This window comes from Colobus angolensis, unplaced genomic scaffold (assembly GCF_000951035.1).
Source record: "Colobus angolensis palliatus isolate OR3802 unplaced genomic scaffold, Cang.pa_1.0 Scaffold198, whole genome shotgun sequence".
In the NCBI taxonomy this organism is placed as follows: Eukaryota; Metazoa; Chordata; class Mammalia; order Primates; family Cercopithecidae; genus Colobus; species Colobus angolensis.
In genome coordinates, this window is record NW_012115132.1 from 2,371,246 (window position 1) to 2,395,889 (window position 24,644).

The 24,644-nt window shown below is 39.7% G+C and overlaps 1 protein-coding gene across 4 annotated transcripts in view; it reads left to right on the forward strand.

The window, feature by feature from the left end:
* The window catches only part of ENPP2 (ectonucleotide pyrophosphatase/phosphodiesterase 2), a 124,419-nt gene extending 100,218 nt beyond the window's left edge, over nucleotides 1-24,201 (forward strand). For 3 of the 4 annotated variants that reach the window (XM_011941069.1, XM_011941068.1, XM_011941071.1), the window contains 7 exons: nucleotides 1,099-1,150; nucleotides 10,455-10,591; nucleotides 12,244-12,379; nucleotides 13,368-13,445; nucleotides 16,676-16,808; nucleotides 18,569-18,725; nucleotides 23,595-24,201. In XM_011941069.1, the coding sequence (XP_011796459.1) occupies nucleotides 1,099-1,150; nucleotides 10,455-10,591; nucleotides 12,244-12,379; nucleotides 13,368-13,445; nucleotides 16,676-16,808; nucleotides 18,569-18,725; nucleotides 23,595-23,765 (864 nt within the window). In that variant the 3' untranslated portion in view covers nucleotides 23,766-24,201. Of the gene's footprint in view, nucleotides 1-1,098; nucleotides 1,151-8,722; nucleotides 8,798-10,454; nucleotides 10,592-12,243; nucleotides 12,380-13,367; nucleotides 13,446-16,675; nucleotides 16,809-18,568; nucleotides 18,726-23,594 lie in introns of all 4 variants that reach the window. The other variant, XM_011941070.1, reaches the window with a different exon arrangement.
* The last annotated feature ends 443 nt before the right edge of the window (nucleotides 24,202-24,644 follow it).

The following is a 24,644-nucleotide window of genomic DNA, read 5'->3' on the forward strand; positions in this document are numbered from 1 at the left end:
CTTTTAGATGGAGTCTTGCTCTGTTGCCCAGGCTGGAGTGCAGTGGCGTGATCTCGGCTCACTGCAACATCCACCTCCTGAGTTCAAGCGATTCTCCTGCCTCAGCCTCCAGAGTAGCTGGGATTACAGGCAACCGCCATCACTCCCAGCTAATTTTTGTAGTTTTAGTAGAGACAGGGTTTCACCATGTTGGCCAGGCTGGTCTTGAACTCCTGACCTCAGGTGATCTACTCTCCTCGGCCTCCCAAAGTGCTGGGATTATAGATGTGAGCCTCCATGCCTGGCAGTATATATCTATTAAATAATGTATTAAGTAATCTTTTGTATAGTTTCCTAAAATAACCTATACTATAGTTTTGCATGTTGTAAAATTTTTAAAAAATATTCTTACATATATCTTGCAATTATTTTGTTTATCATTATGTTTTTGAGACATGCATATTAATACATGAAGTTTTAGCTCATTTATTTTTACCACTAATACAGTGCTTAATGTTTAATTGTATAAATATACCATAAGAATTTCTTTTTCATTTTCCTACTTGAGAACATTTAGTAATTTGCACACGTTAGCTCTTACAACGATGTTACCACAGACATTACTGGAAATGTCTTCTTGTACATATAGGCTAGGATATATAGTGAAGGGTAGAGTTGCTGACTCATGATGTTTCAGAATTGCTGAGTCATTACTTTTTAGCTTTGGTGAAAAGTGATTTCATAAATTAGTTTGGGAATCACTTCAGTGTGCCTAGAGATTAATCTGAAACATTTAGGCACTGTCCTAATTAACATACATACATATGCCCAAATTATCATCAGTACCGACATGGGAAATTGGCACCGTGATTATCCACAGTTTTAAGGAAAGGAAACAGAGATTGAAGAAGGTGCTTACAAACGTAGAACTGCTAGAGGTGGAGCCCAGAATGTCAGTTTGAGAGAAAAGAGTAATTCCTCAAAAGAATGCATGATATAGATGGAGTTTAGAGTTCGCTTTTGAATTTAGCAGGGTGCTAAGTAGACAGAAGGGCATAGGAGAGAAAGAACATTTCTGATTTGCTTTCTTTTTTCCTTAACTGGTTTTCACACTTGAAGAACAAGTTGGATGAACTCAACAAACGACTTCATACAAAAGGGTCTACAGAAGGTAAGGGGTTGATGCAAAACAATCAGATAAGGTTTTTCTAGTTTTCAAAAATCGAAGAGGCTTCTTATTTACATTATAGTGTAAGCACGATATTGTTTAAAATTAAAATTTATATTGCAAAGTGACTTTTATACCTGTTTGGCAAAGGATATTGGTTTATTCCATGTACACAGGATGCCAGCTGTGTAACAGAAAAATTCCAATAGCTTTTTCCCCCTTCAATAGCTTTTAAGCCCTCTGAAAAATACACAAGCGGTTTGTATCTGATGGGTCCTAAGTTAAGGTGCTATGGGGCACTCCTCTAAAGGGAATGATAGTCACAGTGATAAATAACAGCAGCTGGTGCCTATCCCGAAACGATCTACCTCAAGAGTCAGTGTGTATATTGTGATAGGGAGAGATACACAGAAGGAATCAAATCAGAACTCCCTCCTCACATGAAAGATCATCTCGAGCCCTAACTCTTACTTTACGTACAGCACATATTAGTGAACTTTTGCAAGCTTATGATATGACCAAAAAAAAAAAAAAAAAAACCCAGTGACTTGTACTAAGATGGTTTCTTGCTCCCATTTTACGTTTTAGTATGCTGGCTGTAGGCCAAGGGCAGCTTTGCCCCATGTGTGTTCTTTATTCTGGAACCCAGGCTGAAGGAGTAGCCTCCATCAGAGACATGTCCTGCTCTTGGCAGAGGGAAAAGAGTGGCAGAACTGTGCACTGGGTGTCAGTGTTTCTGCTTTTATGAGGTATATGTCACTCCATTCACAGTTCGCTGGCCAAAGCTGAGCACATGAAACCAGTGGTGTAGGGAAGTGTATTTTTTCCATGGGGACTCTATCCTGCAAGTCATATGGCAATGGGTGGAGGCAGTAAATAATGAGGAACAAGAACACAATCTGCCATGCAGGCTCTTTTTATCTGATTGTGAAGTTTAACAAAATTGGAGGAAAATAGAAGGAGAGCGGAAGCCTCCTATACATGTTACTAGAGTAGATGGGACAGCATGATGAAACAGCCAGGAAATGACTAAAAGTGTATGTAAAACACAGAAAGAACTCAAGCATAGCAGCCACAAGTCATGCAGCAAAGATGCACATGGTCAAATTCTCCTGAGAGCATCGCTTGAGTTATTAGCTTACATATGGTTCTGTTTATCATATACGCTCTTTCCAATCTGATTAAGTAGAGTTGAGGAAACCAGTAGAAGATTTGATTTACTTGACTTATTTTTCCTCTTTTAAAGATCTTCATCTGCCTCCTTCTTCCTTTTCTGTATCTCCATCCTACTTCTCCCTTTGATCACAGAACACACAGACTCTGGCATAGAACTGAATGCACCTCACTTTGAAGATAGGCCATTGTTGGTGGAAGGCACACAAATCCTTCACAAACTCTACGAGTGATTTGCAATGTTTGACACCTAACCTCTAGTGGACTAGAGTGTCATTATAATTAGAACAATTAGAACATTGCTGGAGTCAAAAGATGGGGAGTCTCATGATTCAAGTTTTTCAGATATTTAGTTGCCAAGGCAGAGAAATACTACTCAGACGTTTCTCTTCTAAAAGTCTATAATGAAATTAATTATGGTAACTTCTATTGGACTCCCATGATTTTGCTGATTCAAAGTCTGACTGTTCATGGTACTAAAGCATTTCTATCTGTGAAAAACATTCCTGCATTTAATTTGTTGGTGGGTGGCAGTGTCCTCATGTGACAAAACCAGTCTCACAATTCAGTATAAACAATGACCGCAGCTGGGCACAGTGGCTCACGCCTGTAATCGCAGCATTCTGGGAGGCTGAGGCAGGCAGATTACCCAAGGTCAGGAGTTCCAGACCAGCCTGGCCAACATGGTGAAACCCCATCTCTACTAAAAAAATACAAAAATTATCTGGGCGGTAGTGGCGTGCGCCCAGCTACGTGGGAGGCTGAGGCAGGAGAATTGCTTGAACCTGGGAGGCAGAGCTTGCAGTGAGCCGAGATCGCACCACCGGGCTGGCACTGGTTACTCTGACGCAAGTGTACCACTTTTAGTTTCTAATTCATGGCTTCAACGCGGTGGCATAAAGTATTAAGGGGAAATCTAGAATAGCTCAGGCTACTCTCAATCTGCTCATAGCCTAGTGGCAACAGCCTTCAATGATACAAGAACATCTTCAAAAGTATTTGTCTTATTATGTCCAATGCATTTTCTTGCTTAGAGGCTGGAATGTGTATAAACCTCAATGCTCTTTCTCCTGTTGCTCTTTCTCTATCTCTTTGTCTCTTGGGCTTTGTCTCCTTTTGGGCTCTATCTCGGTCATTCCTTCAGTGGCAAAGGGACGTTTTCTTGGTCTGAGTTCTTTCGGACCTTTATGATGTTTCCTGTGTTATACGTTTGGCCTCCCATTTAAAATATTCAGTGTCTGCCCTACTGGAGGAGATCTTTGTGAATGTGAACACCATGTGTGTTAGCACATGTGTGTTATGTTCAGGGGAATTACTTACCCTTTCTAGGTACCTTTGAATACATATCAAGGCTTTTAAAGTAGTTTGTAAACCTAAACTTCTAGATAGCTGTAAAGTTGTACTATTTTTATTATTAGTTTTTTAAAACACAGATGTAAGTAGTTGATATTTTTCAGAATACGTCATGCGCTATACACACTTCACCTGTAACATTTATATGTGACTGTTGTAATGTCATATGCTGTAAAATCACTCATACGTCTGTACAAAATACACGAGTAAAAGCTGAATGTTCCAATAGTGAAACAATTACAGGGATATCTGTGATTAAAAAGAGGTATATTAAACTAATCTTGGGCAATATTTTGCTATAAATATTTAAACTGTTATGGAATCAAATCCTTTATTAAAATAAAGAGAAAGAAAAATGTAATCCTCAAAAATGGCAATCTAAGCTGCTTGTCAAACTTTAGTATTTCTAGATATGTGGTAGACTTCAGATCTTAATTGTGTGCCTGTTATTATTTCTGGATCTCATATACTTTATGTCTTGGCAGACTTTCCATGCAGCAAAAACTCATTTCCTTGTGGCATTGAATCCATGGATGAATGAATGAATGAAAAGAAAATTTAAAAAATCTCTTGTAGCAAGCAATTCTGGCACTATAGCCAAGTATAATTTTCACTGCAAGAATAATTGCACCATTTATTTTCACCTTAGTCTTTTCTCTATTTACATTGCTATAAAAAAGTGTCACATTTTCTTAGGTTAGCACTCACCATCATCTTTGTGAAAAAGGAATTAAAAATAATTTTAACACCTATGTATACTTGGCTCCTTATCACACACAATGAGAAGTCAGTTTGGATAGGAAAATGACTTAAACACAGCTGGACCCAGTGGCTCACACCTGTAATCCCAGGACTTTGGGAGGCCGAGGTGGGCGGATCACCTGAGGTCAAGAGTTCAAAACCAACCTCACCAATATGGTGAAACTCCGTCTCTACTAAAATTACAAAGATTAGCTGGGCATCGTGGCATCCACCTGTAATCCCAGCTACCAAGGAGACTGAGGCAGGAGAATCGCTTGAACCCAGGAGGTGGAGGTTGCGGTGAGTCGAGATCTCGCCTTTGCCCTCCAGCCTGGGCAACAAAAGCGAAACTCCGTTTCAAAAAAGAAAAAGAAAATTGACTTAAACACTAGTAATTCTTGTTAACTTTAAAGCAGAGTCCTGAATGTGGCTACAGGGGGAGCATCTTCTTTAGCTCTTGTCAATTCCGGAATGTTTCTCATTTGTGTTATTTCTTTGGAGATATTGGTTGTTCTAGAGAAAGAAGGAGATAGCACTCGTGCTTCTGAGTGTCTGTGTCTGCGTGTGTTATCTGTGTGTTTTTGGGAATACCTGGAAGAAATCAATACATAGTAATTGTTTATTGTTTATAGTAGAATTCAAGATGAATTTGATGGTAGATTGAATTTTAACAACTTTTACCTAGCAATATTCTTTGCCAGCATTGAAGTAGAGCACATACCCTTTACTAAACAGTACAACTGCATCTGCTACAACTGCAGCTACTTTGAGTTAAGACTAAACAAGGCACTTTACATATTTTGCGTGTAAACAGTGCAACATTCCAGGGAGATATAAAGCTTTGGGAGATTAAGTTACAGAGTACCAGAACTATAAAGAGCTGAGATTAGATTTGAACACAGTTTTATAGGGCACTGAAGCCCATGTGCTTTCATCTGAAAATGCTTCTTATTCTAAGAGTGGGAACAAAGGGAATATGTCAAAAGGAAATTTTGTTTTTCATGTACATTTTGTAGCCTGAGTAGAGAGACTTTTTGCTCAACAAAAAGTTTTGTATATCAAAGTTTGGAAGTTGCTTCTGAAATACTAGACGCTTTGACAGAAGCTACTGTCCTCATTAGCTTCTCAGTGGGCATTACTCGGGCAGGGCTCATGTCTGGGAGTAGTTGGGTCTTCATTCCCATATACTCTCCATAAAATAACCCAGCAGCCAGCACCCAACTGGAGACCACCCAAAAGGCCAAGCAGAAGAATAATGGCCCAGGAGGATGGAGGCCTAGGATTCTAGTGCTGCTATGCAACTGAATTATTTTGTGCAAATCATAAACCTCCAGTTCCTTCATCAGTAAGCTGGAGATGATACTATTGATCTGCCCAGTGTACTTTTCAGGGTAACATTAGACAGGTCATACGCAGAAAGCCAAGATTTTAAAAAGTACGTATCATTAACTTATCAACAAGTGTTTGCCAGGTGGATATTATGTGATTGGCATTGCTGGAGATGGAAGATACAGTGGTGAGTAAAACAGATGAAGTCCCTGTCCTCATAAAGTTATTGTTCTGTTGTGGGGTTTATCTAGTTGATACATTACAGCATAATGTGTTCAAGGTTGGGGTAAGAAAGAACAGGGCACTAAAGAGAGGCCTTGAATCAAATCTCAGAGGAGGTTGAAATGGCAGCAAATGATAATAGGCACTTGTGAGGCAAAGGAGAAAGTATGCAGGAAAAGGAAAGATCTTGGGTAGAGATTTTGTGGTAAGATTTAAGAGCACATTATTGTGGGAGTGAATGTTTTAAAAAAACAAAAAAAAGGAGAGATTTTCATGTGGCTCTCAAGACAGCCTGCTCATCTGTGGGAATCTGAATCAGGAAGCTGAGGAGGGAAAAGGAACACAAACTCCAGCCTCTACAACCCAAATTTGGAAGACAAAAAGAATGAGTGCTGGGGAAGTCCATACCACTTAAAAAGATTGGCCTCACAGTATTTTGCCAAGTGTGGTATCTGGAGGAGAACCTTGGCGTGTACCAAAACTGCCAAAGACACCATTGTAAACAGGGAACTGGGGTGTGGAATGAAGGCTTGGTCTGGAATTCCATGACAGGCATTCCCAGCCTGGGAAGACCAGATTATACTAGATCCACGTCAAGAAATCCCAGAAACATATTGCAAAAGCAGAGGCTTGCAGGCTAGTCTCCAGGGTTGCTGGTCTCGAGATAAAGATCTCAATGTATGCTGAGAACAAGATTCAAGTACATTTTGTGGCCTGAGTAGAGAGACTTCTGGCTCAACAAAAATGCAATGGGTGGCTCCCTCAAGATGTCTTAAAGACTAGGAATGACTCTGAACCTGTGATTCTTTGATACTTAACTGAAAAAATAAAATCTAAATTTTGATTCTGGACCTTAAAATGTGTGTTTCTTACTGCAGAGATTATCTTCCCCTCTTTCTTAGATGAAACTATTAAGCTCCAGGAAGACCCAAGTAGATTTTTTGGGTCATTGGAGACCTTGGATGGATTTTTAGGAGGCTGTAAAAACCACTGTATTTTTTCCCCTTATTATGCTATTTTTGCTCAGTAATAATTGAGAAAAAGGCAGTCAGATAGTGATACTTTTGTGTTATAGCTGTGTGCCAAAACTTGCAGTTATGACAATAGCTTGGAAGCTATGGAGCTATGGAACCCAAATTTCTTTCTTTCTTTCTTTCTTTCTTTCTTTCTTTTTTTTTTTTGAGACAGAGAGTCTTGCACTGTCCCCCAGGCTGGAGTGCAGTGGCATAATCTTGGCTCACTGCAACCTCCACCTCCCAGGTTCAAGCAATTCTGCCCCAGCCTCCCAAGTAGCTGGGATTACAGGTGCGTGCCACCACGCCTGGCTAATTTTTGTATTTTCAGTAGACACAGGGTTTCACCATGTTGGCCAGGCTGGTCTCAAACTCCTGACCTCAGGTGATCCACCCAACTCAGCCTCCCAAAGTGCTAGACTTACAGGTGTGAGCCACTGCACCTGGCCAGAACCCAAATTTCTGAAGCAAGTTGAATCTATATATGTAGAGCAGTAGAGTGAGTAGAGATGGAGAAGCTTTATTGAGGAAACTTTTCAGGAGAAAATGAATCTTTTTTTTTTTTTTTTTTGAGACGGAGCCTCGCTCTGTCAACCAGGCTCGAGTGCGGTGGCACAACCTTGGCTAACTGCATCCTCTGCCCCCTGGGTTCAAGCGATTCTCCTGTCTCAGACTCCCAAGTAGCTGGGATTACAGGTGTGCGCCACCGTGCCTGGCTAATTTTTGTATTTTTAGTAGAGACAGGGTTTTGCCATGTTGGCCAGCTAGTCTCAAACTCCTGGCCTTAGGCAATCCACCCACCTTGGCTTCCCAAAGTGCTGTGATTACAGACATGAGCCACTATGCCCAGCAGAGAAAATGAATCTTAAGATATCTCCACCCGTCTTGGCCCCCTCGCCCTTTCCTCTTCATGTCTCGTCCATGAGCGCTGAATATTTGTCATACACTTTTGAAAGTGAAAAGGGACACTATTAACAATCATACTAGGGCAACAGGCATAAAACTGGAACATGGAACCAGCCTGGTTTAACTTCATGTGCTCCATAAAGGACTTTGTTGATGCCACCTCCACCCCATTTCCAGTATTCGTCATCCTCTGCTTTCCCATCACACTCTGTAACTATCTTTGATATGGTGCAGACCACATGGCATCTATTATTTGTGCCATGTTTATCTCTCCCATTGAGTTGTGAACTCTTTGAGGGTAAGAGCTCTACCTTAATCATCTTTGCCCAGTACCTCCGTTCTACAACCCAAGGTCTGGCACAACCGAGATCTGGCACAACCAAGGTGCTCAATGTTTGATGATGAAGAATAATAGATAAATTTGGAAGGAGACAGGTGACAGACTGGGCAAAGACTTGGAGAAGTTATTTCTGGAAGAGAGAAAGGAAATAGCATATATGATAGTGTAATGTTGCTAACAACAATTGTGAAGAGAGTGTTGCAAATATATTAGCCTTTGTGGAATAGAGTGTTACGTTGACTGCTTAGAAATGAGGAGAATTTAGAGGAAGAGCCCGAATTAGTGGAGACTGTAGATTGTCCAAGAGTCTTGTTTGGTGGTTGCTCTAGGGATGGGTATTGCATATGGGAACATGGCTGCTATTTTGTTGTCCCCTAATGGGATAGATTAGATGCCAAGCTTGAATTTGAGTTTGGAGGACTGTGTATGGTAACCATGAAAACTTAAACGATAAAAAGAGAATAGCTTCTCAAAGAATTTTGATACTTCTGCTTCCAGCTGAAACCAGGAAATTCAGAGGCAGCAGAAATGAAAACAAGGAAAACATTTATGGAAATTTTGAACCTAGAAAAGGTTTGGTTTGAGTTTTGAAGGAAAGTCTGGGTTGTTTTACTGCCCCTAAGTATTACTGTTACGATTTGCTGGCATTTTATTTGTTTATTATATTTTGTTTATTTAATATTGTCAGATTATGTTCTAATCCTTAGGGGTGGGCCCCCAAATTTGGCAGCTTAACTAAGGCTTCTACATTTACTGCAATGCTGGAGCAGCCAAACTACCCAGAACAGGCTTGTGTTGTAATAGTGTGGGCCGCTTTGTCTCAAATTCGCAGTTCTACTTGGGAGGGTCTTGCAAAGTATTCTACGAAGAGTTTTCTCCATTACTTGCATAGAATGGTAAGACTTTAATTAAAGCAACATGTATACATTATTTAATAAGTGTTTTTCAGAACTGATTTTCTCGTAGAAAAAGTAGTACAAGAATTTTTTAAAAAATTTATCACTTAAGGAATTGTGAATTGCCTAAGCCTCAATCTCTAAATATTTTGGTCTGTAGGGCCCCAAATTTCCAAGAATCTATGGAAGTTTTGACTTTAGCCTATCCAAAGTGGGCAGATCAAGCTCCAGGTATTTATTGCAAAGTGTGGAATGAAGATTTGTATACTGAACTCTCATCTCGTCTTCTGCAAAGAGTGAAGCTTCAGACCTTTTTTCCTAAGAAGAGAGCTTTCCTTTGGAGGTCTGAATCTGCACTGGGGGTCTTAACTGAGTTCTTTGGTAACTGATGAACTTCCCTCTTCTGTACTTAGAAGACCCTCTTGAATGCCCACTTATTTTATCTATACATGTTCCTTTAAGTCCTTACCTAAAGAGTTTTCCTCTGTATGACAAAGCTGCTTACTTTAAATGCTCATTACTACTCACTTTTTGTGCTGAAGGAATGCATCTTTGAGTTGCAGTATGCATATAATGATCAACGTGTGCCTTCTTCTTAATTAAATCATTGATGAACCCGATAAGCCTCTTCAGGGGTCAAAATAATTAATTCTACAAAAATCCAATTCTATTGACTTTCCATTCAGCTGAATCATTTCAAAATGTATTACATAGCCAGGCGCGGTGGCTCAAGCCTGTAATCCCAGCACTTTGGGAGGCCGAGACAGGCGGATCACGAGGTCAGGAGATCGAGACCATCCTGGGTAACACAGTGAAACCCCGTCTCTACTGAAAAATATATATTAAAAAAAAAACACTAGCTGGGCAAGGTGGCAGGTGCCTGTAGTCCCAGCTACTCGGGAGGCTGAGGCAGGAGAATGGCGTGAACCCCGGAGGCGGAGCTTGCAGTGAGCTGAGACCCGGCCACTGCACTCCAGCCTGGGCAACAGAGCGAGACTCCGCCTCAAAAAAAAAAAAAAATGTATTACATAATGTTTCCTTTCTGTTCAAATTGTAAATTTGAACTAAAATTTAGTCCAACTAAAAAAAGCATTACGTAAATACAGCATTTACATTGTGGTTTTGATAACTGTAAGGCTTGACCCATGCTTAGGTGATCAGATAAACCACAAAAATGTTAGGAAAACTAACTTGATTAAATTAAGGAGAAGGTGCTATATTATTAATAAGTAAGCTAGCACATTTTAGGGAACTTGACTCTTCCAGTATTTCTTTAACATTTGATGTAAAATTTAATACACATCTAACACAGTTTATTTTTTTTTCTTTCTTAGAGAGACACCTCCTCTACGGGCGGCCTGCAGTGCTTTATCGGACTAGATATGATATCTTATATCACACTGACTTTGAAAGTGGTTATAGTGAAATATTCCTAATGCCACTCTGGACATCATATACTGTTTCCAAACAGGTCGTTGAGAACATTGGATTTTATATTCTTTATTTTATTACATTCCTCACGTTAATATAATTATTCCTTGCTTAACAGAATTTTGTCTTAGAAAATATTTTATTTTTTCTTAATGAGAGAAATCCTATGTTGGATTTATTGTAAGATATTTTGAATTAGTCTTTATTCCATGTTCCGGTAATTCCATGGGAATATGTTAAACATTGAAGGGAGATCACTAATTCTTTTATTTTCTCTTACTCTGCCTAAGTCATTGCCCAATAGTTACGGAAACCGCCAAGGTTTGTTTATTTATTTTAATAGACCTTATTTTTTAAGAGCATATTTTATTTCCCAGCAAGATTGAGTGGAAAGTGCAGAGTTCCCACATACCCACCCACCCCCCTCCAACCTCCCCCACTATCAGCATCTGGTTGTTTTTTTTTTTTAATTTTTTGAGACCAGCTCTTGCTGTGTCTCCCAGGCTGGAGTGCAGTGGCAGAATCTTAGCTCACTGCAACCTTCGCCTCCTGGGTTCAAGCGATTGTCCTGTCTCAGTCTCCCAAGTAGCTGGAATTACAGATGCACACCACCACACCTGGCTAATTTTTGTATTTTTAGTAGAGATGGGGTTTTGCCATGTTGGTCAGGCTGGTCTCAAACTCCTGACCTCAGGTGATCTGTCTACCTTGGCCTCTCAAAGTGCTGGGACAGTGCAATAGTCTTTTTAGAGTGCTGAAAGAAAAAGCTATAAAAACAGAATTCTAGACCATCAAGTTTTTTTTTTTGGAGACAATCTCACTCTGTCACCCAGGCTTGAGTGCAACGGTTTGATCTCGGCTCATTGCAACCTCTGCCTCCAAGGTGCAAGCACTTGTCCTGCCTCAGCCTCCTGCGTAGCTGGGATTACAGGTGTGTGCCACCACGCCTGGTTACTTTTTGTATTTTTTAGTAGAGACAAGGTTTCACCATGTTGGCCAGGCTGGTCTTGAACTTCTGCCCTCAGGTGATCCTCCTACCTCAGCCTCCCAAAGTGCTGGGATTACAGGCATGAGCCACCACGCTTGACCCTGGTTTGTTTTTTAATAAAAGTTTTATGTTGGGGGTTTCAGTTTTGATGAAGATGAGATAAATAGGTATATATCAGGAATTAGAAAATGTTACTTGGCAGTTGAGGCATATTTAAAATTTTTTAATACAAAGGAGGAGAACACTTCTACTGCCCCAAACACAATTTATTGTTTATTTGTACTGTGTACACATATGTATGTTTTTGTACATTCTATACACACACAAATACATACAGATACATAGTCTATTTAGAGGAGATACGTCTATATTGTTTCTAAGAGTGTTATTTTATAAGTTATCTTCGATGAGATTCTATTTATTATTTCAACAGTGGGATTTCTGCTTTATGTTCTGCTTTCTATATTGTTTTACTTAAGACTTTGATAAAGAGAGTTCTGTTGATTAACAAAAGTTTGAAAATTTGTGACTTACTGTACTTAAAACTAAGGACTTTAAAAAAGAAGTCAGACTATCAAATATAAAAACTTTAAAAAGGAGTCAGACTATCAGAATACAAGCTGTAGGAGAAGCCAGAGGGGTTTTGATTTCGGCTGTTCATAACAGAGCCACGGCATTGCTGAGTGCCTCTGACTCCCGTGCAGGCTGAGGTTTCCGGCATTCCTGACCATCTGACCAGTTGCGTCCGGCCTGATGTCCGTGTTTCTCCAAGTTTCAGTCAGAACTGTTTGGCCTACAAAAATGACAAGCAGATGTCCTATGGATTCCTCTTTCCTCCTTGTAAGTTACAGAGTATCAAGATCTGATGCCTTTAGAGGGATGTCACATTGTGCAATCTTGGTATTTAGAATTTCTGTGGCTTGGGTTTTCTTCAAGAGAGGGTGCTCAAAAGATTATATAAATGAACTTTTATGGGATCCTTCCAAAATCAGCCGTAAAGTGACTCGCTTTCAAAAAATCTAATTCTCCAGGGCAATTCTAATGTGCAAGAGAATCTTCTGTGTCCCGCCTTACATTATTAAGTGAGAATCTGAAAAGGAAACAGTGAATCATTAAGACACCAGTCCTTTATGTAATACTGTAGAGGGGATCTCTTAAGATTACCTGAGGCCAGGCGTGAGCCACCACTGAAATCCCAACGTAATCCCAGCACTTTGGGAGGCCGAGGTGGGAGGATTGCTTGAGTCCAGGAGTCCGAGATGAGCCTGGACAACATAGCGAGACCTTGTCTCTACAAAAAATTTAAAAATTAGCTGAGCTGGTGGCACACGCCAGTAGTCCCTGATACTGTGGAGGTTGAGGTGGGAGGATCCCTTAAATCTGGGAGATTGAGGCTACAGTGAGCTGTGATCAGGCCACTGCACTTCACCCTGGGTGACAGAGCAAGATTCCATATTAAAAAAAAAAAAAAAATCTGAAGCCCTTAAACCATCTCTCATTACCTTGATGATTTTTTTTTTAAGTCTAAATGACACTGATGAAATCAAGGAGTTATTTTACGTAATGTTGGTAGACTCAAGAAGTAGATAGTAAGAAAAAAACATTGTAAATGGCTTTTGGGAGAGAGCTATTGAGTGAAGAAGCGACTGAGTGGGAGGGGAGTAAGGAGATGTTGTATAAAGCAGTTTGGAGTAGGAATAAAAGAGTAGATTCATTTCTTCATGTTGTTTGGACCATTTAAGAAAATTATCGCCCCCCTCCCCCTCCTTTTTTTAACTGATGTAGATTTTGGTAAGCAATGTATACTATTTGTTTTCTTAATGTTTAGATCTGAGCTCTTCACCTGAGGCTAAATATGATGCATTCCTTGTAACCAATATGGTTCCAATGTATCCTGCTTTCAAACGTAAGTCCAATATTCACCTAATACACTGCTATTTATGAAAATAAATGTTTCTAAATTTACCCCATACCTTTTCTACCTCTGTTAATTTTAATAAGAATACTTTTCATGTGTTTAACCTTTATAATTTTTGAGGACCTTTCATGTAAACTTTCTACTGTTGATCCAAAATTTGCATCTGTGAAGAAGGTTGGCTGGTAGTTTATCCCTGGTTTATAATTAAGAAATTGATATCACAGAAAGTGACCACAGGTCATGCATGGTAGAAACTGAACTAACTCAAGTTTGTGTTTTTCTTCTCATCTGGTTGTTATTTTTATTTCAATGCTTATTATTTTAATGGTTAAAAAGGATCTTCACTATATTCTGAAGGCCACTTGATATTTAACAGCATCTATATTTATTTGTGAGCATTACAGTAAAAGCCAGTAGCACCTCTTCCTCTTGGCGTGATGACACATTCTGAATGTTGGCCCTGAAACCCAGCAAGAGCTGAAAGGGTCTTCTGAATCATCAGAGTGTTTATTTCAGATGATTTTAGTCCTGTACCAATTATTTTATTTGAACATTTGTAATTTCTTTGTACCTGACATAAATATTTCCTGATGCTAGTGAAGTCAAGAATTGTATAGGCACAATGAGCTCGGGCCCAAAAAAACAAGTTCCTGGAGTGTGACCACAGGCTGTGTGATCATAGAAATGTCATTAAACCTCTCATTTGTAAAATTAAGAGAGATAATTGCATGACCTCTAAGATTTATATGGATTTCTGACTTAATTATCCAATGGCGAAAGCACTGCATTTTTTGTTTCTGTTAAATATTCATCTGTGTCTCCATCCATCATCCATCCATCCATCCATCCATCCACCCACCCACCCATCCACCCATCCTTTTATCTATCCATGTGCTCAAAGATAGAGTAAGCATTATGAAGTAGCTTTTACCACCTTTCAGTACATTTGCAGTGAACAGAACTTACATCGTTGTGGGAAAGGTAGGACAAGGAAGCACCTCTATGTGCTTCCACTTGATGGAGGAGGTTCAGGCTGTGTTACAAATCTCTCCAGGCTAAAAGGGAGTCTCAAAATAGGAATGGGTGATTGCGGAGTATCAGCTACAGCGGCGGGCCTCCGCAGCTGAACATTGGTGAAAAGGGCCACACGGTTTAGAGAAGAAAATGTTTATTTGATGTCCTAGTGAGTAAATGAAGGTTTATTCAAAGATAGAATTTATTGCTTATGAGTGAAAAATTAAAGTATGCTTTTAAAAGGTTTCTTGGTTTATTCTCAGACCCAATTGAGAAGCATTTCAGAAACTCACATAGTTACATTTATCACAATATTACACAGAATGCAACTTCAATTAATTTCCGCAAATCAGGGTTCCCTGGATTTCTTTATTCTTTACTGATGTGTTTTTTTGACCAAATGGAAATGGTAATCAAGGCAACACACGGTACCACCCTGAGGCTGGTGTGGAAAAGGCCTTTCACAGAGAGCTTGCTGTTCTTCACGAGGGGGTTGGTTTTTTCACATGCCACATTTCTGCGGGCCTGGACTTTTGACTGTTCTCATTGTTGTTTCTTTCCTTCTCTCCCTCTCCATTTTTTCTTAATGCTTAAGTTAACATTGGAAGTAACCTTTCTTACTGTCTGGCTTCCTTCTCGACTACAAATAATTATCTAAGGTATTTTGGCTCTTGTGGGCTGCTCTGTCTTTCAGAGTTTCAGAAGGCATGAAGAGCAATTGAATCACTATAAGAATGACAGCCAGGTGCTTTTTAATAAGGGGAGGGAAGAGGGGTTAACAGCCAGAAGCTCATGACACCCATGTTGAAGACAGCATGGCGAATTTGATCTAGTATTTCAGAACTAACCCATTGCTTGCCTGTCCTGTCTTCTTCTGTTATTCTCTTGTTTTTCTCCATTTCCATTCTGCCCCTTTTGTTGGCCATTATGGAAATTAGAGGCAGAGGGGACGAGGCAGTTCTCTGCAGGGGATGACAGTGAAAGTGAGAAATGAATTATAGAGGAGAAAGCAGATATGCACAGATCAGGTAATGTTTTTCAGACAAAGGAGAGAGCAAGTGCAAAAGCTTAGCCTGAAATAAGTTTGGCAAAGTTAGGAGACAGGAAGAAAGCCTTGTGCGTGATAGGGAAAGGGGTAGGAAGTAGAGTCACAGAGGTAGGCAAAGACCATGGTGGGGAGTTGGGATTTCATTCTAATTACAATGAAAAATAATCTGGAGTGTTGGATATGGGTGGGGTGTATGTGTGTTTGTGTGTGCATGTGCAAGAGAAAGAGACGATCTGACTTATGAAAGGATCCATCCATCTACTATATGGGGGAATGGGCTACAAGGTACAAGGGAAGTAAGTGATTCCCAGGGAGCCCAGGGAGTAGTCTTTTGTGGTGTGATAGTTCACTTCAGAGAGGATGGTAAGTTAGACCAGGACAGAGCAGAGAAAAGATGAGAGGTGGTCAGATTTGGGATAATTGGGATGTACTTTGGTGACAGCACTGACAGGAATTGTTCACATGTGTCTATAGCAAGGAGAGAAAGCAAGGATGACTCTTAGGCTTTTGGCCGAAACAGCTGGGTGAGTGCCAGAGCCATTGATTATAATGGAGAAGGCGAGGGTTGGGGCAGGATTAGGAAGGAACATTAAGAATTCTGTTTGGATAATATTTTGCTTGACATGAATATTAGGTATTCCAGTGCATTAGGAGGTAGGTGGTTGGATAACATGTCTGGAGCTCCAGGAAAGGTCAGGGGTAAAGCTTAAACCTGGAAACTAGCATATTGATGAGATATGAAGGACGAGAAGAAAGAGTAAGGCCTTATTTTCACTACTCTGAAATACCTTGCTTCCTCTTTTGCACATTCTGTTCCCTCTGCCTGGCATGTTCTGCCTGGGAAACACCACCTACTTATTCACGCTTCAGATCTCAGGTTGGGAGCCTCTTCATCTGGGAATCCTTTCCTGACTTTCAGACTAGGTTAAACTCCCCTACCATTGTTTCGTAGCTCTACATTGTTCCCTTTGCTGGTTTGTAAATGACACACACACTGGTAATGACACAAAATGGATTTGTCTCATGAATCACGACAGCTCTCTTGTCTCTTGGCTCGTGACATTTGGCTTGTAGCCTGCATCCTAGAGAGAATTTGGCCAGAGTAAGGAGTTTTCTTCATGAAGAATTGATTTTTGGATTTTTTATCTTTGCACAGGGGTCTGGAATTATTTCCAAAGGGTATTGGTGAAGAAATATGCTTCCGAAAGAAATGGAGTTAACGTGATAAGTGGGCCAATCTTCGACTATGATTATGATGGCTTACACGACACAGAGGACAAAATAAAACAGTAAGCCTTTCATTTCTACTCAGTGTGTGAGTCTTAAGTCCCAAGATCTCACTCAAGAAGTTTTTCAAATATTCATATACTAGAGAAGAGATGACACCCTTTCAATTTTTTGAATTTTTCAATTCTTTTTTTTTTTTTTTTGAGATGGTGTCTTGCTCTGTTGCCCAGGCTGGATTGCAACCTCTGCCTCCTGGGTTCAAGTGATTCTCCTGCCTCAGCCTCCTGAGTAACTGGGATTATAGGCATGTGCCACCACATCCAGCTAATTTTTGCATTTTTAGCAGAGACAAAGTTTTACCATGTTGGCCAGGCTGGTCTTAAACTCCTGACCTCAAGTGCTCTACCCGCCTCGGCCTCCCCAAGTTCTGGGATTACAGGCGTGAACCACTGCGCCTAGTCTGAATTTTTCAATTCTTTTGATTAAATGGGCATTGCTGGTTGGAATGGAATTTTGGGTTTTGTGGTAAATAAATGTACTTTTTTGTTCTATGAAAAAAATGTATCAAAGGATTTAATTTTATTTAGTCATTTCTTCCACAGCTCTTCAATGGGAAGATGACCATTCCCACTTGTCTTCATTATTTGGGTGGGACTTAAGAATTCCTTAGATTTTCTGAGTCAGTACCTCTCAGTAGGAAAGTGTGTATAGACTTGGATTGAATCTGGTTGTCTCTGTCTCTTTGGTGCTGTTGGGCATATAAAAGCCATTCTCTGTGCTCATAAGGGACTCCACAGTCTAGTGGAGAAGGCAAGATTTAGAGTGATTGGGATGTATTTTCGTTGTATAAAATTAAATAACAACACTCTGAATTTTTCAACAAGTTTGTTGACAATTTGTTGACAAATTCAGAGTGTTGTTATTTAATTTTATACAAGCATGAAACAATCAGAGAGCAGTCCAGAATATAAGAGAGGGTTTAACTGTGATTTAGGGATAATTACAGAATAAATTGCTATTTTATAAATACAGATAAATAAGATAGACATTATGTTACTTCTTTTCCAGTCATTCTGAAGAGAAATTTTGTGTAAATTGCACATTTATTTTATTGCTGATCATTATTAGCCAAAATTAGTAGTTCAATCATAATTTTAATATTTGAAAAATGAATAAAATTAAGATAATAGAAAACCAGGCAAGGAATTATGAATTTCTGTAGTGATCTGTACTGGAAAATACTTTTTATACCTCTAGGTCCATCATTAGCACTCAGTCCTTAGAACTTCCTTTGGTAAATGAGTTCCTTGTATCAAGTTCTGCATTTCATTGTAGCTTGAAAGGGTCATTATTCTCCTAGCTCTAATGTCTCTTGCCTCTGGTCCATTTTATACAACTCTAGGAAAGTTATCTTCCTGAAACATGGATCTAATAATTAACGACACTCCCTAGCACAAAACATTACTACCACATCCCGGCACTCAGAACCCACCATAAGTTGGCTTTTATTGACTCTTCCAGCCTTTCATTTCTACCGCATTGGTCTATTCACCATTATCTGTTTCCAATTCTTAGATCAAGCCATTTTCTTTGCCTAGAATATCTTTCTTACTCTGCCAGGTTGAGGAGTGAGGGGATTCCAGGCAAAGAAAACATTATCTTCTAAGACATAGAAGTGGGCTAGTGCTTAGAAGTGAAAAATGATTCAATTGAATAGGGATTAATTTTAGTGACTTAGGCAGTATTCATTGGTCACCATTTAAAAAAGGAAGCTTCAACATCAACTCATCAACTGTGACTTCGTTTTACCTTCCTGTTTCAGGTACGTGGAAGGCAGTTCCATTCCTGTTCCAACTCACTACTACAGCATCATCACCAGCTGTCTGGATTTCACTCAGCCTGCTGACAAGTGTGACGGCCCTCTCTCTGTGTCCTCCTTCATCCTGCCCCACCGACCTGACAACGAGGAGAGCTGCAATGTGAGTTTACAGAGAGAGTCCTTTAGGATTTGCTTCCATAGTTCACCTTCGTTTCTTACTTTGTATTTCCATCATTGAACTAGAACATACTTATTATAAAGCATTCACCCTAAACAGAAAAAGAAAGGAACCAAACAGAATTTTGCTTAACACGTAGGAATTTTGCCTTCTAATGGCTTTTTATTTTTCAATGTGTGTGTGCATTTAACATAATTCTATCAATGTGTACGATTTTAAGAAATAGAAATAAGTGTCCAAATGTTTTTCATTTTGCAAAAGAAAGTGGAGAATGACAACATTTTATTAAAAAAGTCGAAGCTAGCAAAATTTTGATAATTGTTGAAACTTGGTAAGAGGTCATGAAACTTTATTATATTACTTCACTTTTCTGAATGTTTGGAAATTTGCATATTGAATTTTTTTTTTTTTTTTTTTTTTAAGCTCTGTCACCCAGGCTGGAGTGCAGTGGTTCAATCTTGGCTCACTGCAACCTTCACCTCCTGGGTTCAAGTGATTCTCCTGCCTCAGCCTCCCGAGTAGCTGGGATTATAGGCAGGCACCACCATGCCCAGCTAATTTTTGTATTTTTAGTAGAGATGGGGTTTCACCATGTTGGCAAGGCTGGTCTCAAACTCCCAACCTCAGGTGATCCACCCACCTTGGCTTCCCAAAGTGCTGGGATTACAGGTATGAGCCACTGTGCCCGGCCTATAATGAAAACTTTTTAATACACACACACACACACACACACACACACACACACACACACACACACAGAAAGAGCAAGCAAGAAAGAAATCTATACCTTACCAATCAGGTTTGCTACTAATTATGATGGAGGTGTAACAGTCGTGCTTTTCTCAAATAGCACAGATGACTCCTGATTCACTCATCCTATGGGGAGACAGCTGGGATGCAGGATGGCATCAGGAAAACACTAGGGAGGAAGACAGGAGCCATGCTATATGCTTCTGGCTCTGTACTAACTTGGCACTCAGGGACAAATAGAAAAATCTTCAGGTCCTTTTAATCTGATGGAAAGTTGGTGCTCAAAGGTTGATTTTAGAAGTAATAGTCTGTGCTTTTATTTCACTTGATAGAAAGAGTAGAGATGTAATCTACAGAAGATAATCTTTAGTCAACAAGTACTACTCAAATTCCTAAGTTGTATAAGGTACTCTAGGAGAAACAAAAGTGTTAGACAGAGTCACTGTTCCTAGGCAGCCCACAGAGTGGGTCAACAAATAAAACATGTATGGAAATTGCAACACTGAAAGGTAAGGAGCCATAAGCTTCAATAGAGATGATCAGCTTTGTGGGCAAGATAGTTTTTGATCTGTGACTTCAATTATGGGTGAAGATTGAGGCTATGAATGTAGAAGAAAATTAGAAAGTTTAAATATATCCCAGAAAGTGAACTAAGTTCTGCCTGAATATTAGAAACAAGGGCAAATAGTGGGAGAAAAGATTTTAAAAATTGATTGGATTCAAATTTTAAAAAAGTAGTAGTAGTAATAGTAACAACAGTAGTCATGATAGTAGGAGCAGTAGTAGTAGTTGTTATCATTTATTGAGTACATGTTGTCATCCAATTCTGTGCAGCTCCTCTCTATATATTCTTTCTAGTCATATAATCATAAAATCACAGTATGAGGCAAGTATGTATATATATGATCTCTCCCCTGCCTTTTTGTTAACTGTTGAGAAATTTATAGCTACTAAGGGGAAAGTATGTTTGGTTACTTGGTTAGTCAGCAGAAGAGCAGAGCTTTAGATTTAAGGCCTCTGACTCCAAGAGCCCATCCTCTTTCCAATTTATCAGACTTCCAAAGTAGAACCTTGGGACTTTAGGATTTTTTTCTTACTATTCAGGCATTAGGTACCCAAGGAAAATGTTTAGTTGGAAGAGCAACATTTTAGGCTCTGCTTTAAGAAGATAAATTTGAAATGGAGGAGGCCAAACATAGTGCTCAAAGGGCTTTGGCAAAATTCACAGGAGTGAGGCAAGAAAGAACTTGAACTGGGGTTGTGGTCTTGGAGATCTAAAAGGAAGGATGGAAAACAACAATATTATACTTGGAGGATCCATAGGGTTTTATAAGTGATGGAATGGGTGGTAGAGAAATGTAGAAACTGCAAGTGAGAGACAAGCTGTTATCAACTTACTGGCTTGACCCTCTCAATTTTGGTTGTTTACAACCACAAGAGCCCCAGGTGGATGTAGTGCCTCCATATAACATGGTCTACATTCTCTGAGCTTCAATTTTATTAGAAACTTGTGGGGAGGTGAAATTCTTGTAAAACATTAGACAGTTGTATTATGGGGTAAAAATAAAAATTGCCGTACAGCTCTGAGATGAAAAGACTACAAAGGTATTTCACATGTATAGTAGGCCATTTAAGGTGTACCTAGATTCCTGGGGAATACATGTTCAAGTTTGGTCATTAGAGGAATTTGGTGAAGGGGAGTTTTAAAAATACTGCTCTAAACTCAGTGCAAAGGATGTTCTATAATTGATCTAAATTTTATGCCTGAAAAATGAAATCCACTGAAGTCCTCACAGGTGTTCCTCTCCCTACTGGTTCCTGACTCTGCACAGAGTTTGGAGGCATTTCTTGTAGAGTTCACAGCCAGCATGCTTCTCGTTGAAGGGTCATGTAGAAACTGTCACCTGTTCATGTAGAAACTGTCCTTGCTGTGAATTTTACCTTAAGACTGCTGGGACTTGAATTCAGAAACCTGGGGAGAAAGTCAGGGAGAAAAGACAGGCGAAGAATAAATGTCCATAATGAGGAAGACAGTAAGCAAGTTCATGGATTGTGCTTTTGTTTGCATTAATATTCTAAGCGATTTATTTTTAAAGTCTTTCCTGTCCTCCTTACCTTGGCATTCATGTACTTTTATTTGAATTGTCTTATTTTTGCATCTTGCAGCACAGTCTTCATCAGCAAATGCTTCTGTGGATTGCCAGCTAAGATACTTTCTTCACATGCCACATAGCTAGTATTTCCTAATGATGAATTATAGAACAGATTTCAGGGTGTGACAACCAGAAGAGACTGCCTCTTCAATGAAATTGGCAAATCACTTCCCAAGGAAAGAAATAGCAAAAGACAGATGTTTTTGCAGAATTCTTATAATCCCAGCTAGCCATCATTTAAATTAGGAAAAACCTTTTCACCCCTGTCCACACATTCAAATGACTGCATTTACAAAGAAAAATTGGACTGACTGACCATTGAAAAATCAAACAAATGAGCTGAATATGAAAATTCTCTCAAAATACAGGCTCATGCTTGCCCTGCTTACTCTGAGGGGGTCCTGACCCATCTGGAGACCTCCTACTTCGTTAATTATAGGGTCACACTGAGGACTGGTCAGTACCATTGTGGGTAGAGTTATATTTAGGTCTTTCCTTTCCTGTGAATCGCAGAGATCTTGGTTAGGTTGGGTTAGGAGGGTGGGACATGAAGGTTAAAATTCTTACCTCCCCAGCCTGCAAAGCAATTTCTTCCCCTTTCTTCATTTTGCCTGAGGTGGCCAGGCATCAGTTTCCTGAACCAACACCCTCCCGGAACATATTTAGCACTGGCACAAGCTGCTGCAGTTCCTTGTCCAGGTCTGTGTGGGTTGGAGCTTTCCGAGAAAGCCCATTGCAGGTTCTTGGGCTTTGGTGGATCGTTCATTGAGACCACTAGTGGTAAAGAGTTGGATGAGGGCATGTCTGAATATTCTCAGACCTGGGACATGCAGCCACCCTTCAACTTGTAGAAGGGCTCTTGGAAGCCATTGCAATTCCAGAGGCATTTGTGAATGGAATTACTTGCAAAGGCCCTCCTGCTCAATGTCTGCTAATGAAAGTAGACACTGCTCCATATTCACAGGGCTCTCAGATCTCACTCTTTCCCTTAACTTCCCACAATAATGAAAGAAGCTATTTTTGAGATGCAAAGAACTGCTTCCCCTGAATTACCTTTTAGTTTCAACTTAGACATGAAATAAGTTGTTTGATGCAGCACATCTGAATGTCTTTCATCTGAATCTTGTGTCAGTGGGGCAGTTTTTGGCAAGCAGCTAGGACACAGATTCACTTCCTTTCTTCCATGTTTCCTTGGTTTACCTTTCAGCCCCCCTTCTTCCTTCCTCTCCTGCCTACCTCCCAGGGAGCTGCAGAAGTAAGCATTATTATCCTTGTGAACCAAGGAAGAAACTGAGGTCTCAAGAAGTCAAGTAACTTGACCAAGGTCTCATAGCCAAAAAATAGTACAGCCTCATTTCCAAGTCTGGCCTCTTGGGCCCCAAATTGCCAGATGTATCAGCTGAGCGGCTTCGAGTTGACCTCATTTTTCAAATAGCAATTTATGCATTCTAGTAGATGATGTAGTTGATACAGCAGTTTCTTTTGAAAAACTAGGAATGCACACACATAATTTTGTGCATTAGGCTTAAGTTCTTCACTTTCCTTGGGAAGCAGAAGTGTATTCCAAATTACTTGTACTCTGTGCTCAATATTGCAATTTGACAGCTTGGAAAAGAAACAAATTACGGAATTCTCTAGGGCCTTTGGTTTTCCTAATTTTGATTTATGTTCTGAGAACCTATTGAGTCAAATGCCCTCTGACACCACATGTCTCGTTTATTTGGTACAGTTAATTGCTGGTGAAAATGTTTGCAGCCAAGGGCAGGTATTTGTGGCACATTACCAATAGGAATGCGGTAGAGTGGCAGGGAGGCCAGAAAGGATCAACATGCATTGGCTCTGTGTGCAAGAGTGCACAGAGGTCATTTGTGGACTTGGAGTAAACTGACCATTTGGGGAAACTCCTCTGGAAAATTCTGATTCTGATTTTCTTCTGTTTCCATTGCAGAGCTCAGAGGATGAGTCGAAATGGGTAGAAGAACTCATGAAGATGCACACAGCTCGGGTGCGGGACATTGAACATCTCACCAGCCTGGACTTCTTCCGAAAGACCAGCCGCAGCTACCCAGAAATCCTGACACTCAAGACATACCTGCATACATATGAGAGTGAGATTTAACTTTCTGAGCATCTGCAGTACAGTCTTATCAACTGGTTGTATATTTTTATATTGTTTTTGTATTTATTAATTTGAAACCAGGACATTAAAAATGTTAGTATTTTAATCCTGTACCAAATCTGACATATTATGCCTGAATGACTCCACTGTTTTTCTCTAATGCTTGATTTAGGTAGCCTTGTGTTCTGAGTAGAGCTTGTAATAAATACTGCAGCTTGAGTTTTTAGTGGAAGCTTCTAAAGGGTGCTGCAGATTTGATATTTGCATTGAGGAAATATTAATTTTCCAATGCACAGTTGCCACATTTAGTCCTGTACTGTATGGAAACACTGATTTTGTAAAGTTGCCTTCATTTGCTGTTAACTGTTAACTGTGACAGATATATTTAAGCCTTATAAACCAATCTTAAACATAATAAATCACACATTCAGTTTTTTCTGGTTTTATTTGGCTTTTATTTCACTTATAAATTAGAGGGTTTGCATCATTCTCAGCAAACTATCGGAAGGACAGAAAACCAAACACCGCATGTTCTCACCCATAGGTGGAAATTGAACAATGAGAACACTTGGACACAGGAAGGGGAACATCACACACCAGGGCCTATTATGGGGAGCGGGGAGGCAGGAGGGATAGCATTAGGAGATAGACCTAATGTAAATGATGAGTTAATGGGTGCAGCACACCAACATGGCACATGTATACATATGTAACAAACCTGCACGTTGTGCACATGTACCCTAGAACTTAAAGTATAATAATAATAACAAAAAAAAGAAACAGAAATAAAATAAAATACAAGTTAAAAAGGGAAAAAAATAAATAGAGGATTTGTTTCAGGTGTGTTCATGTGTGTAAGGAACACATTTCTTGTTCTAG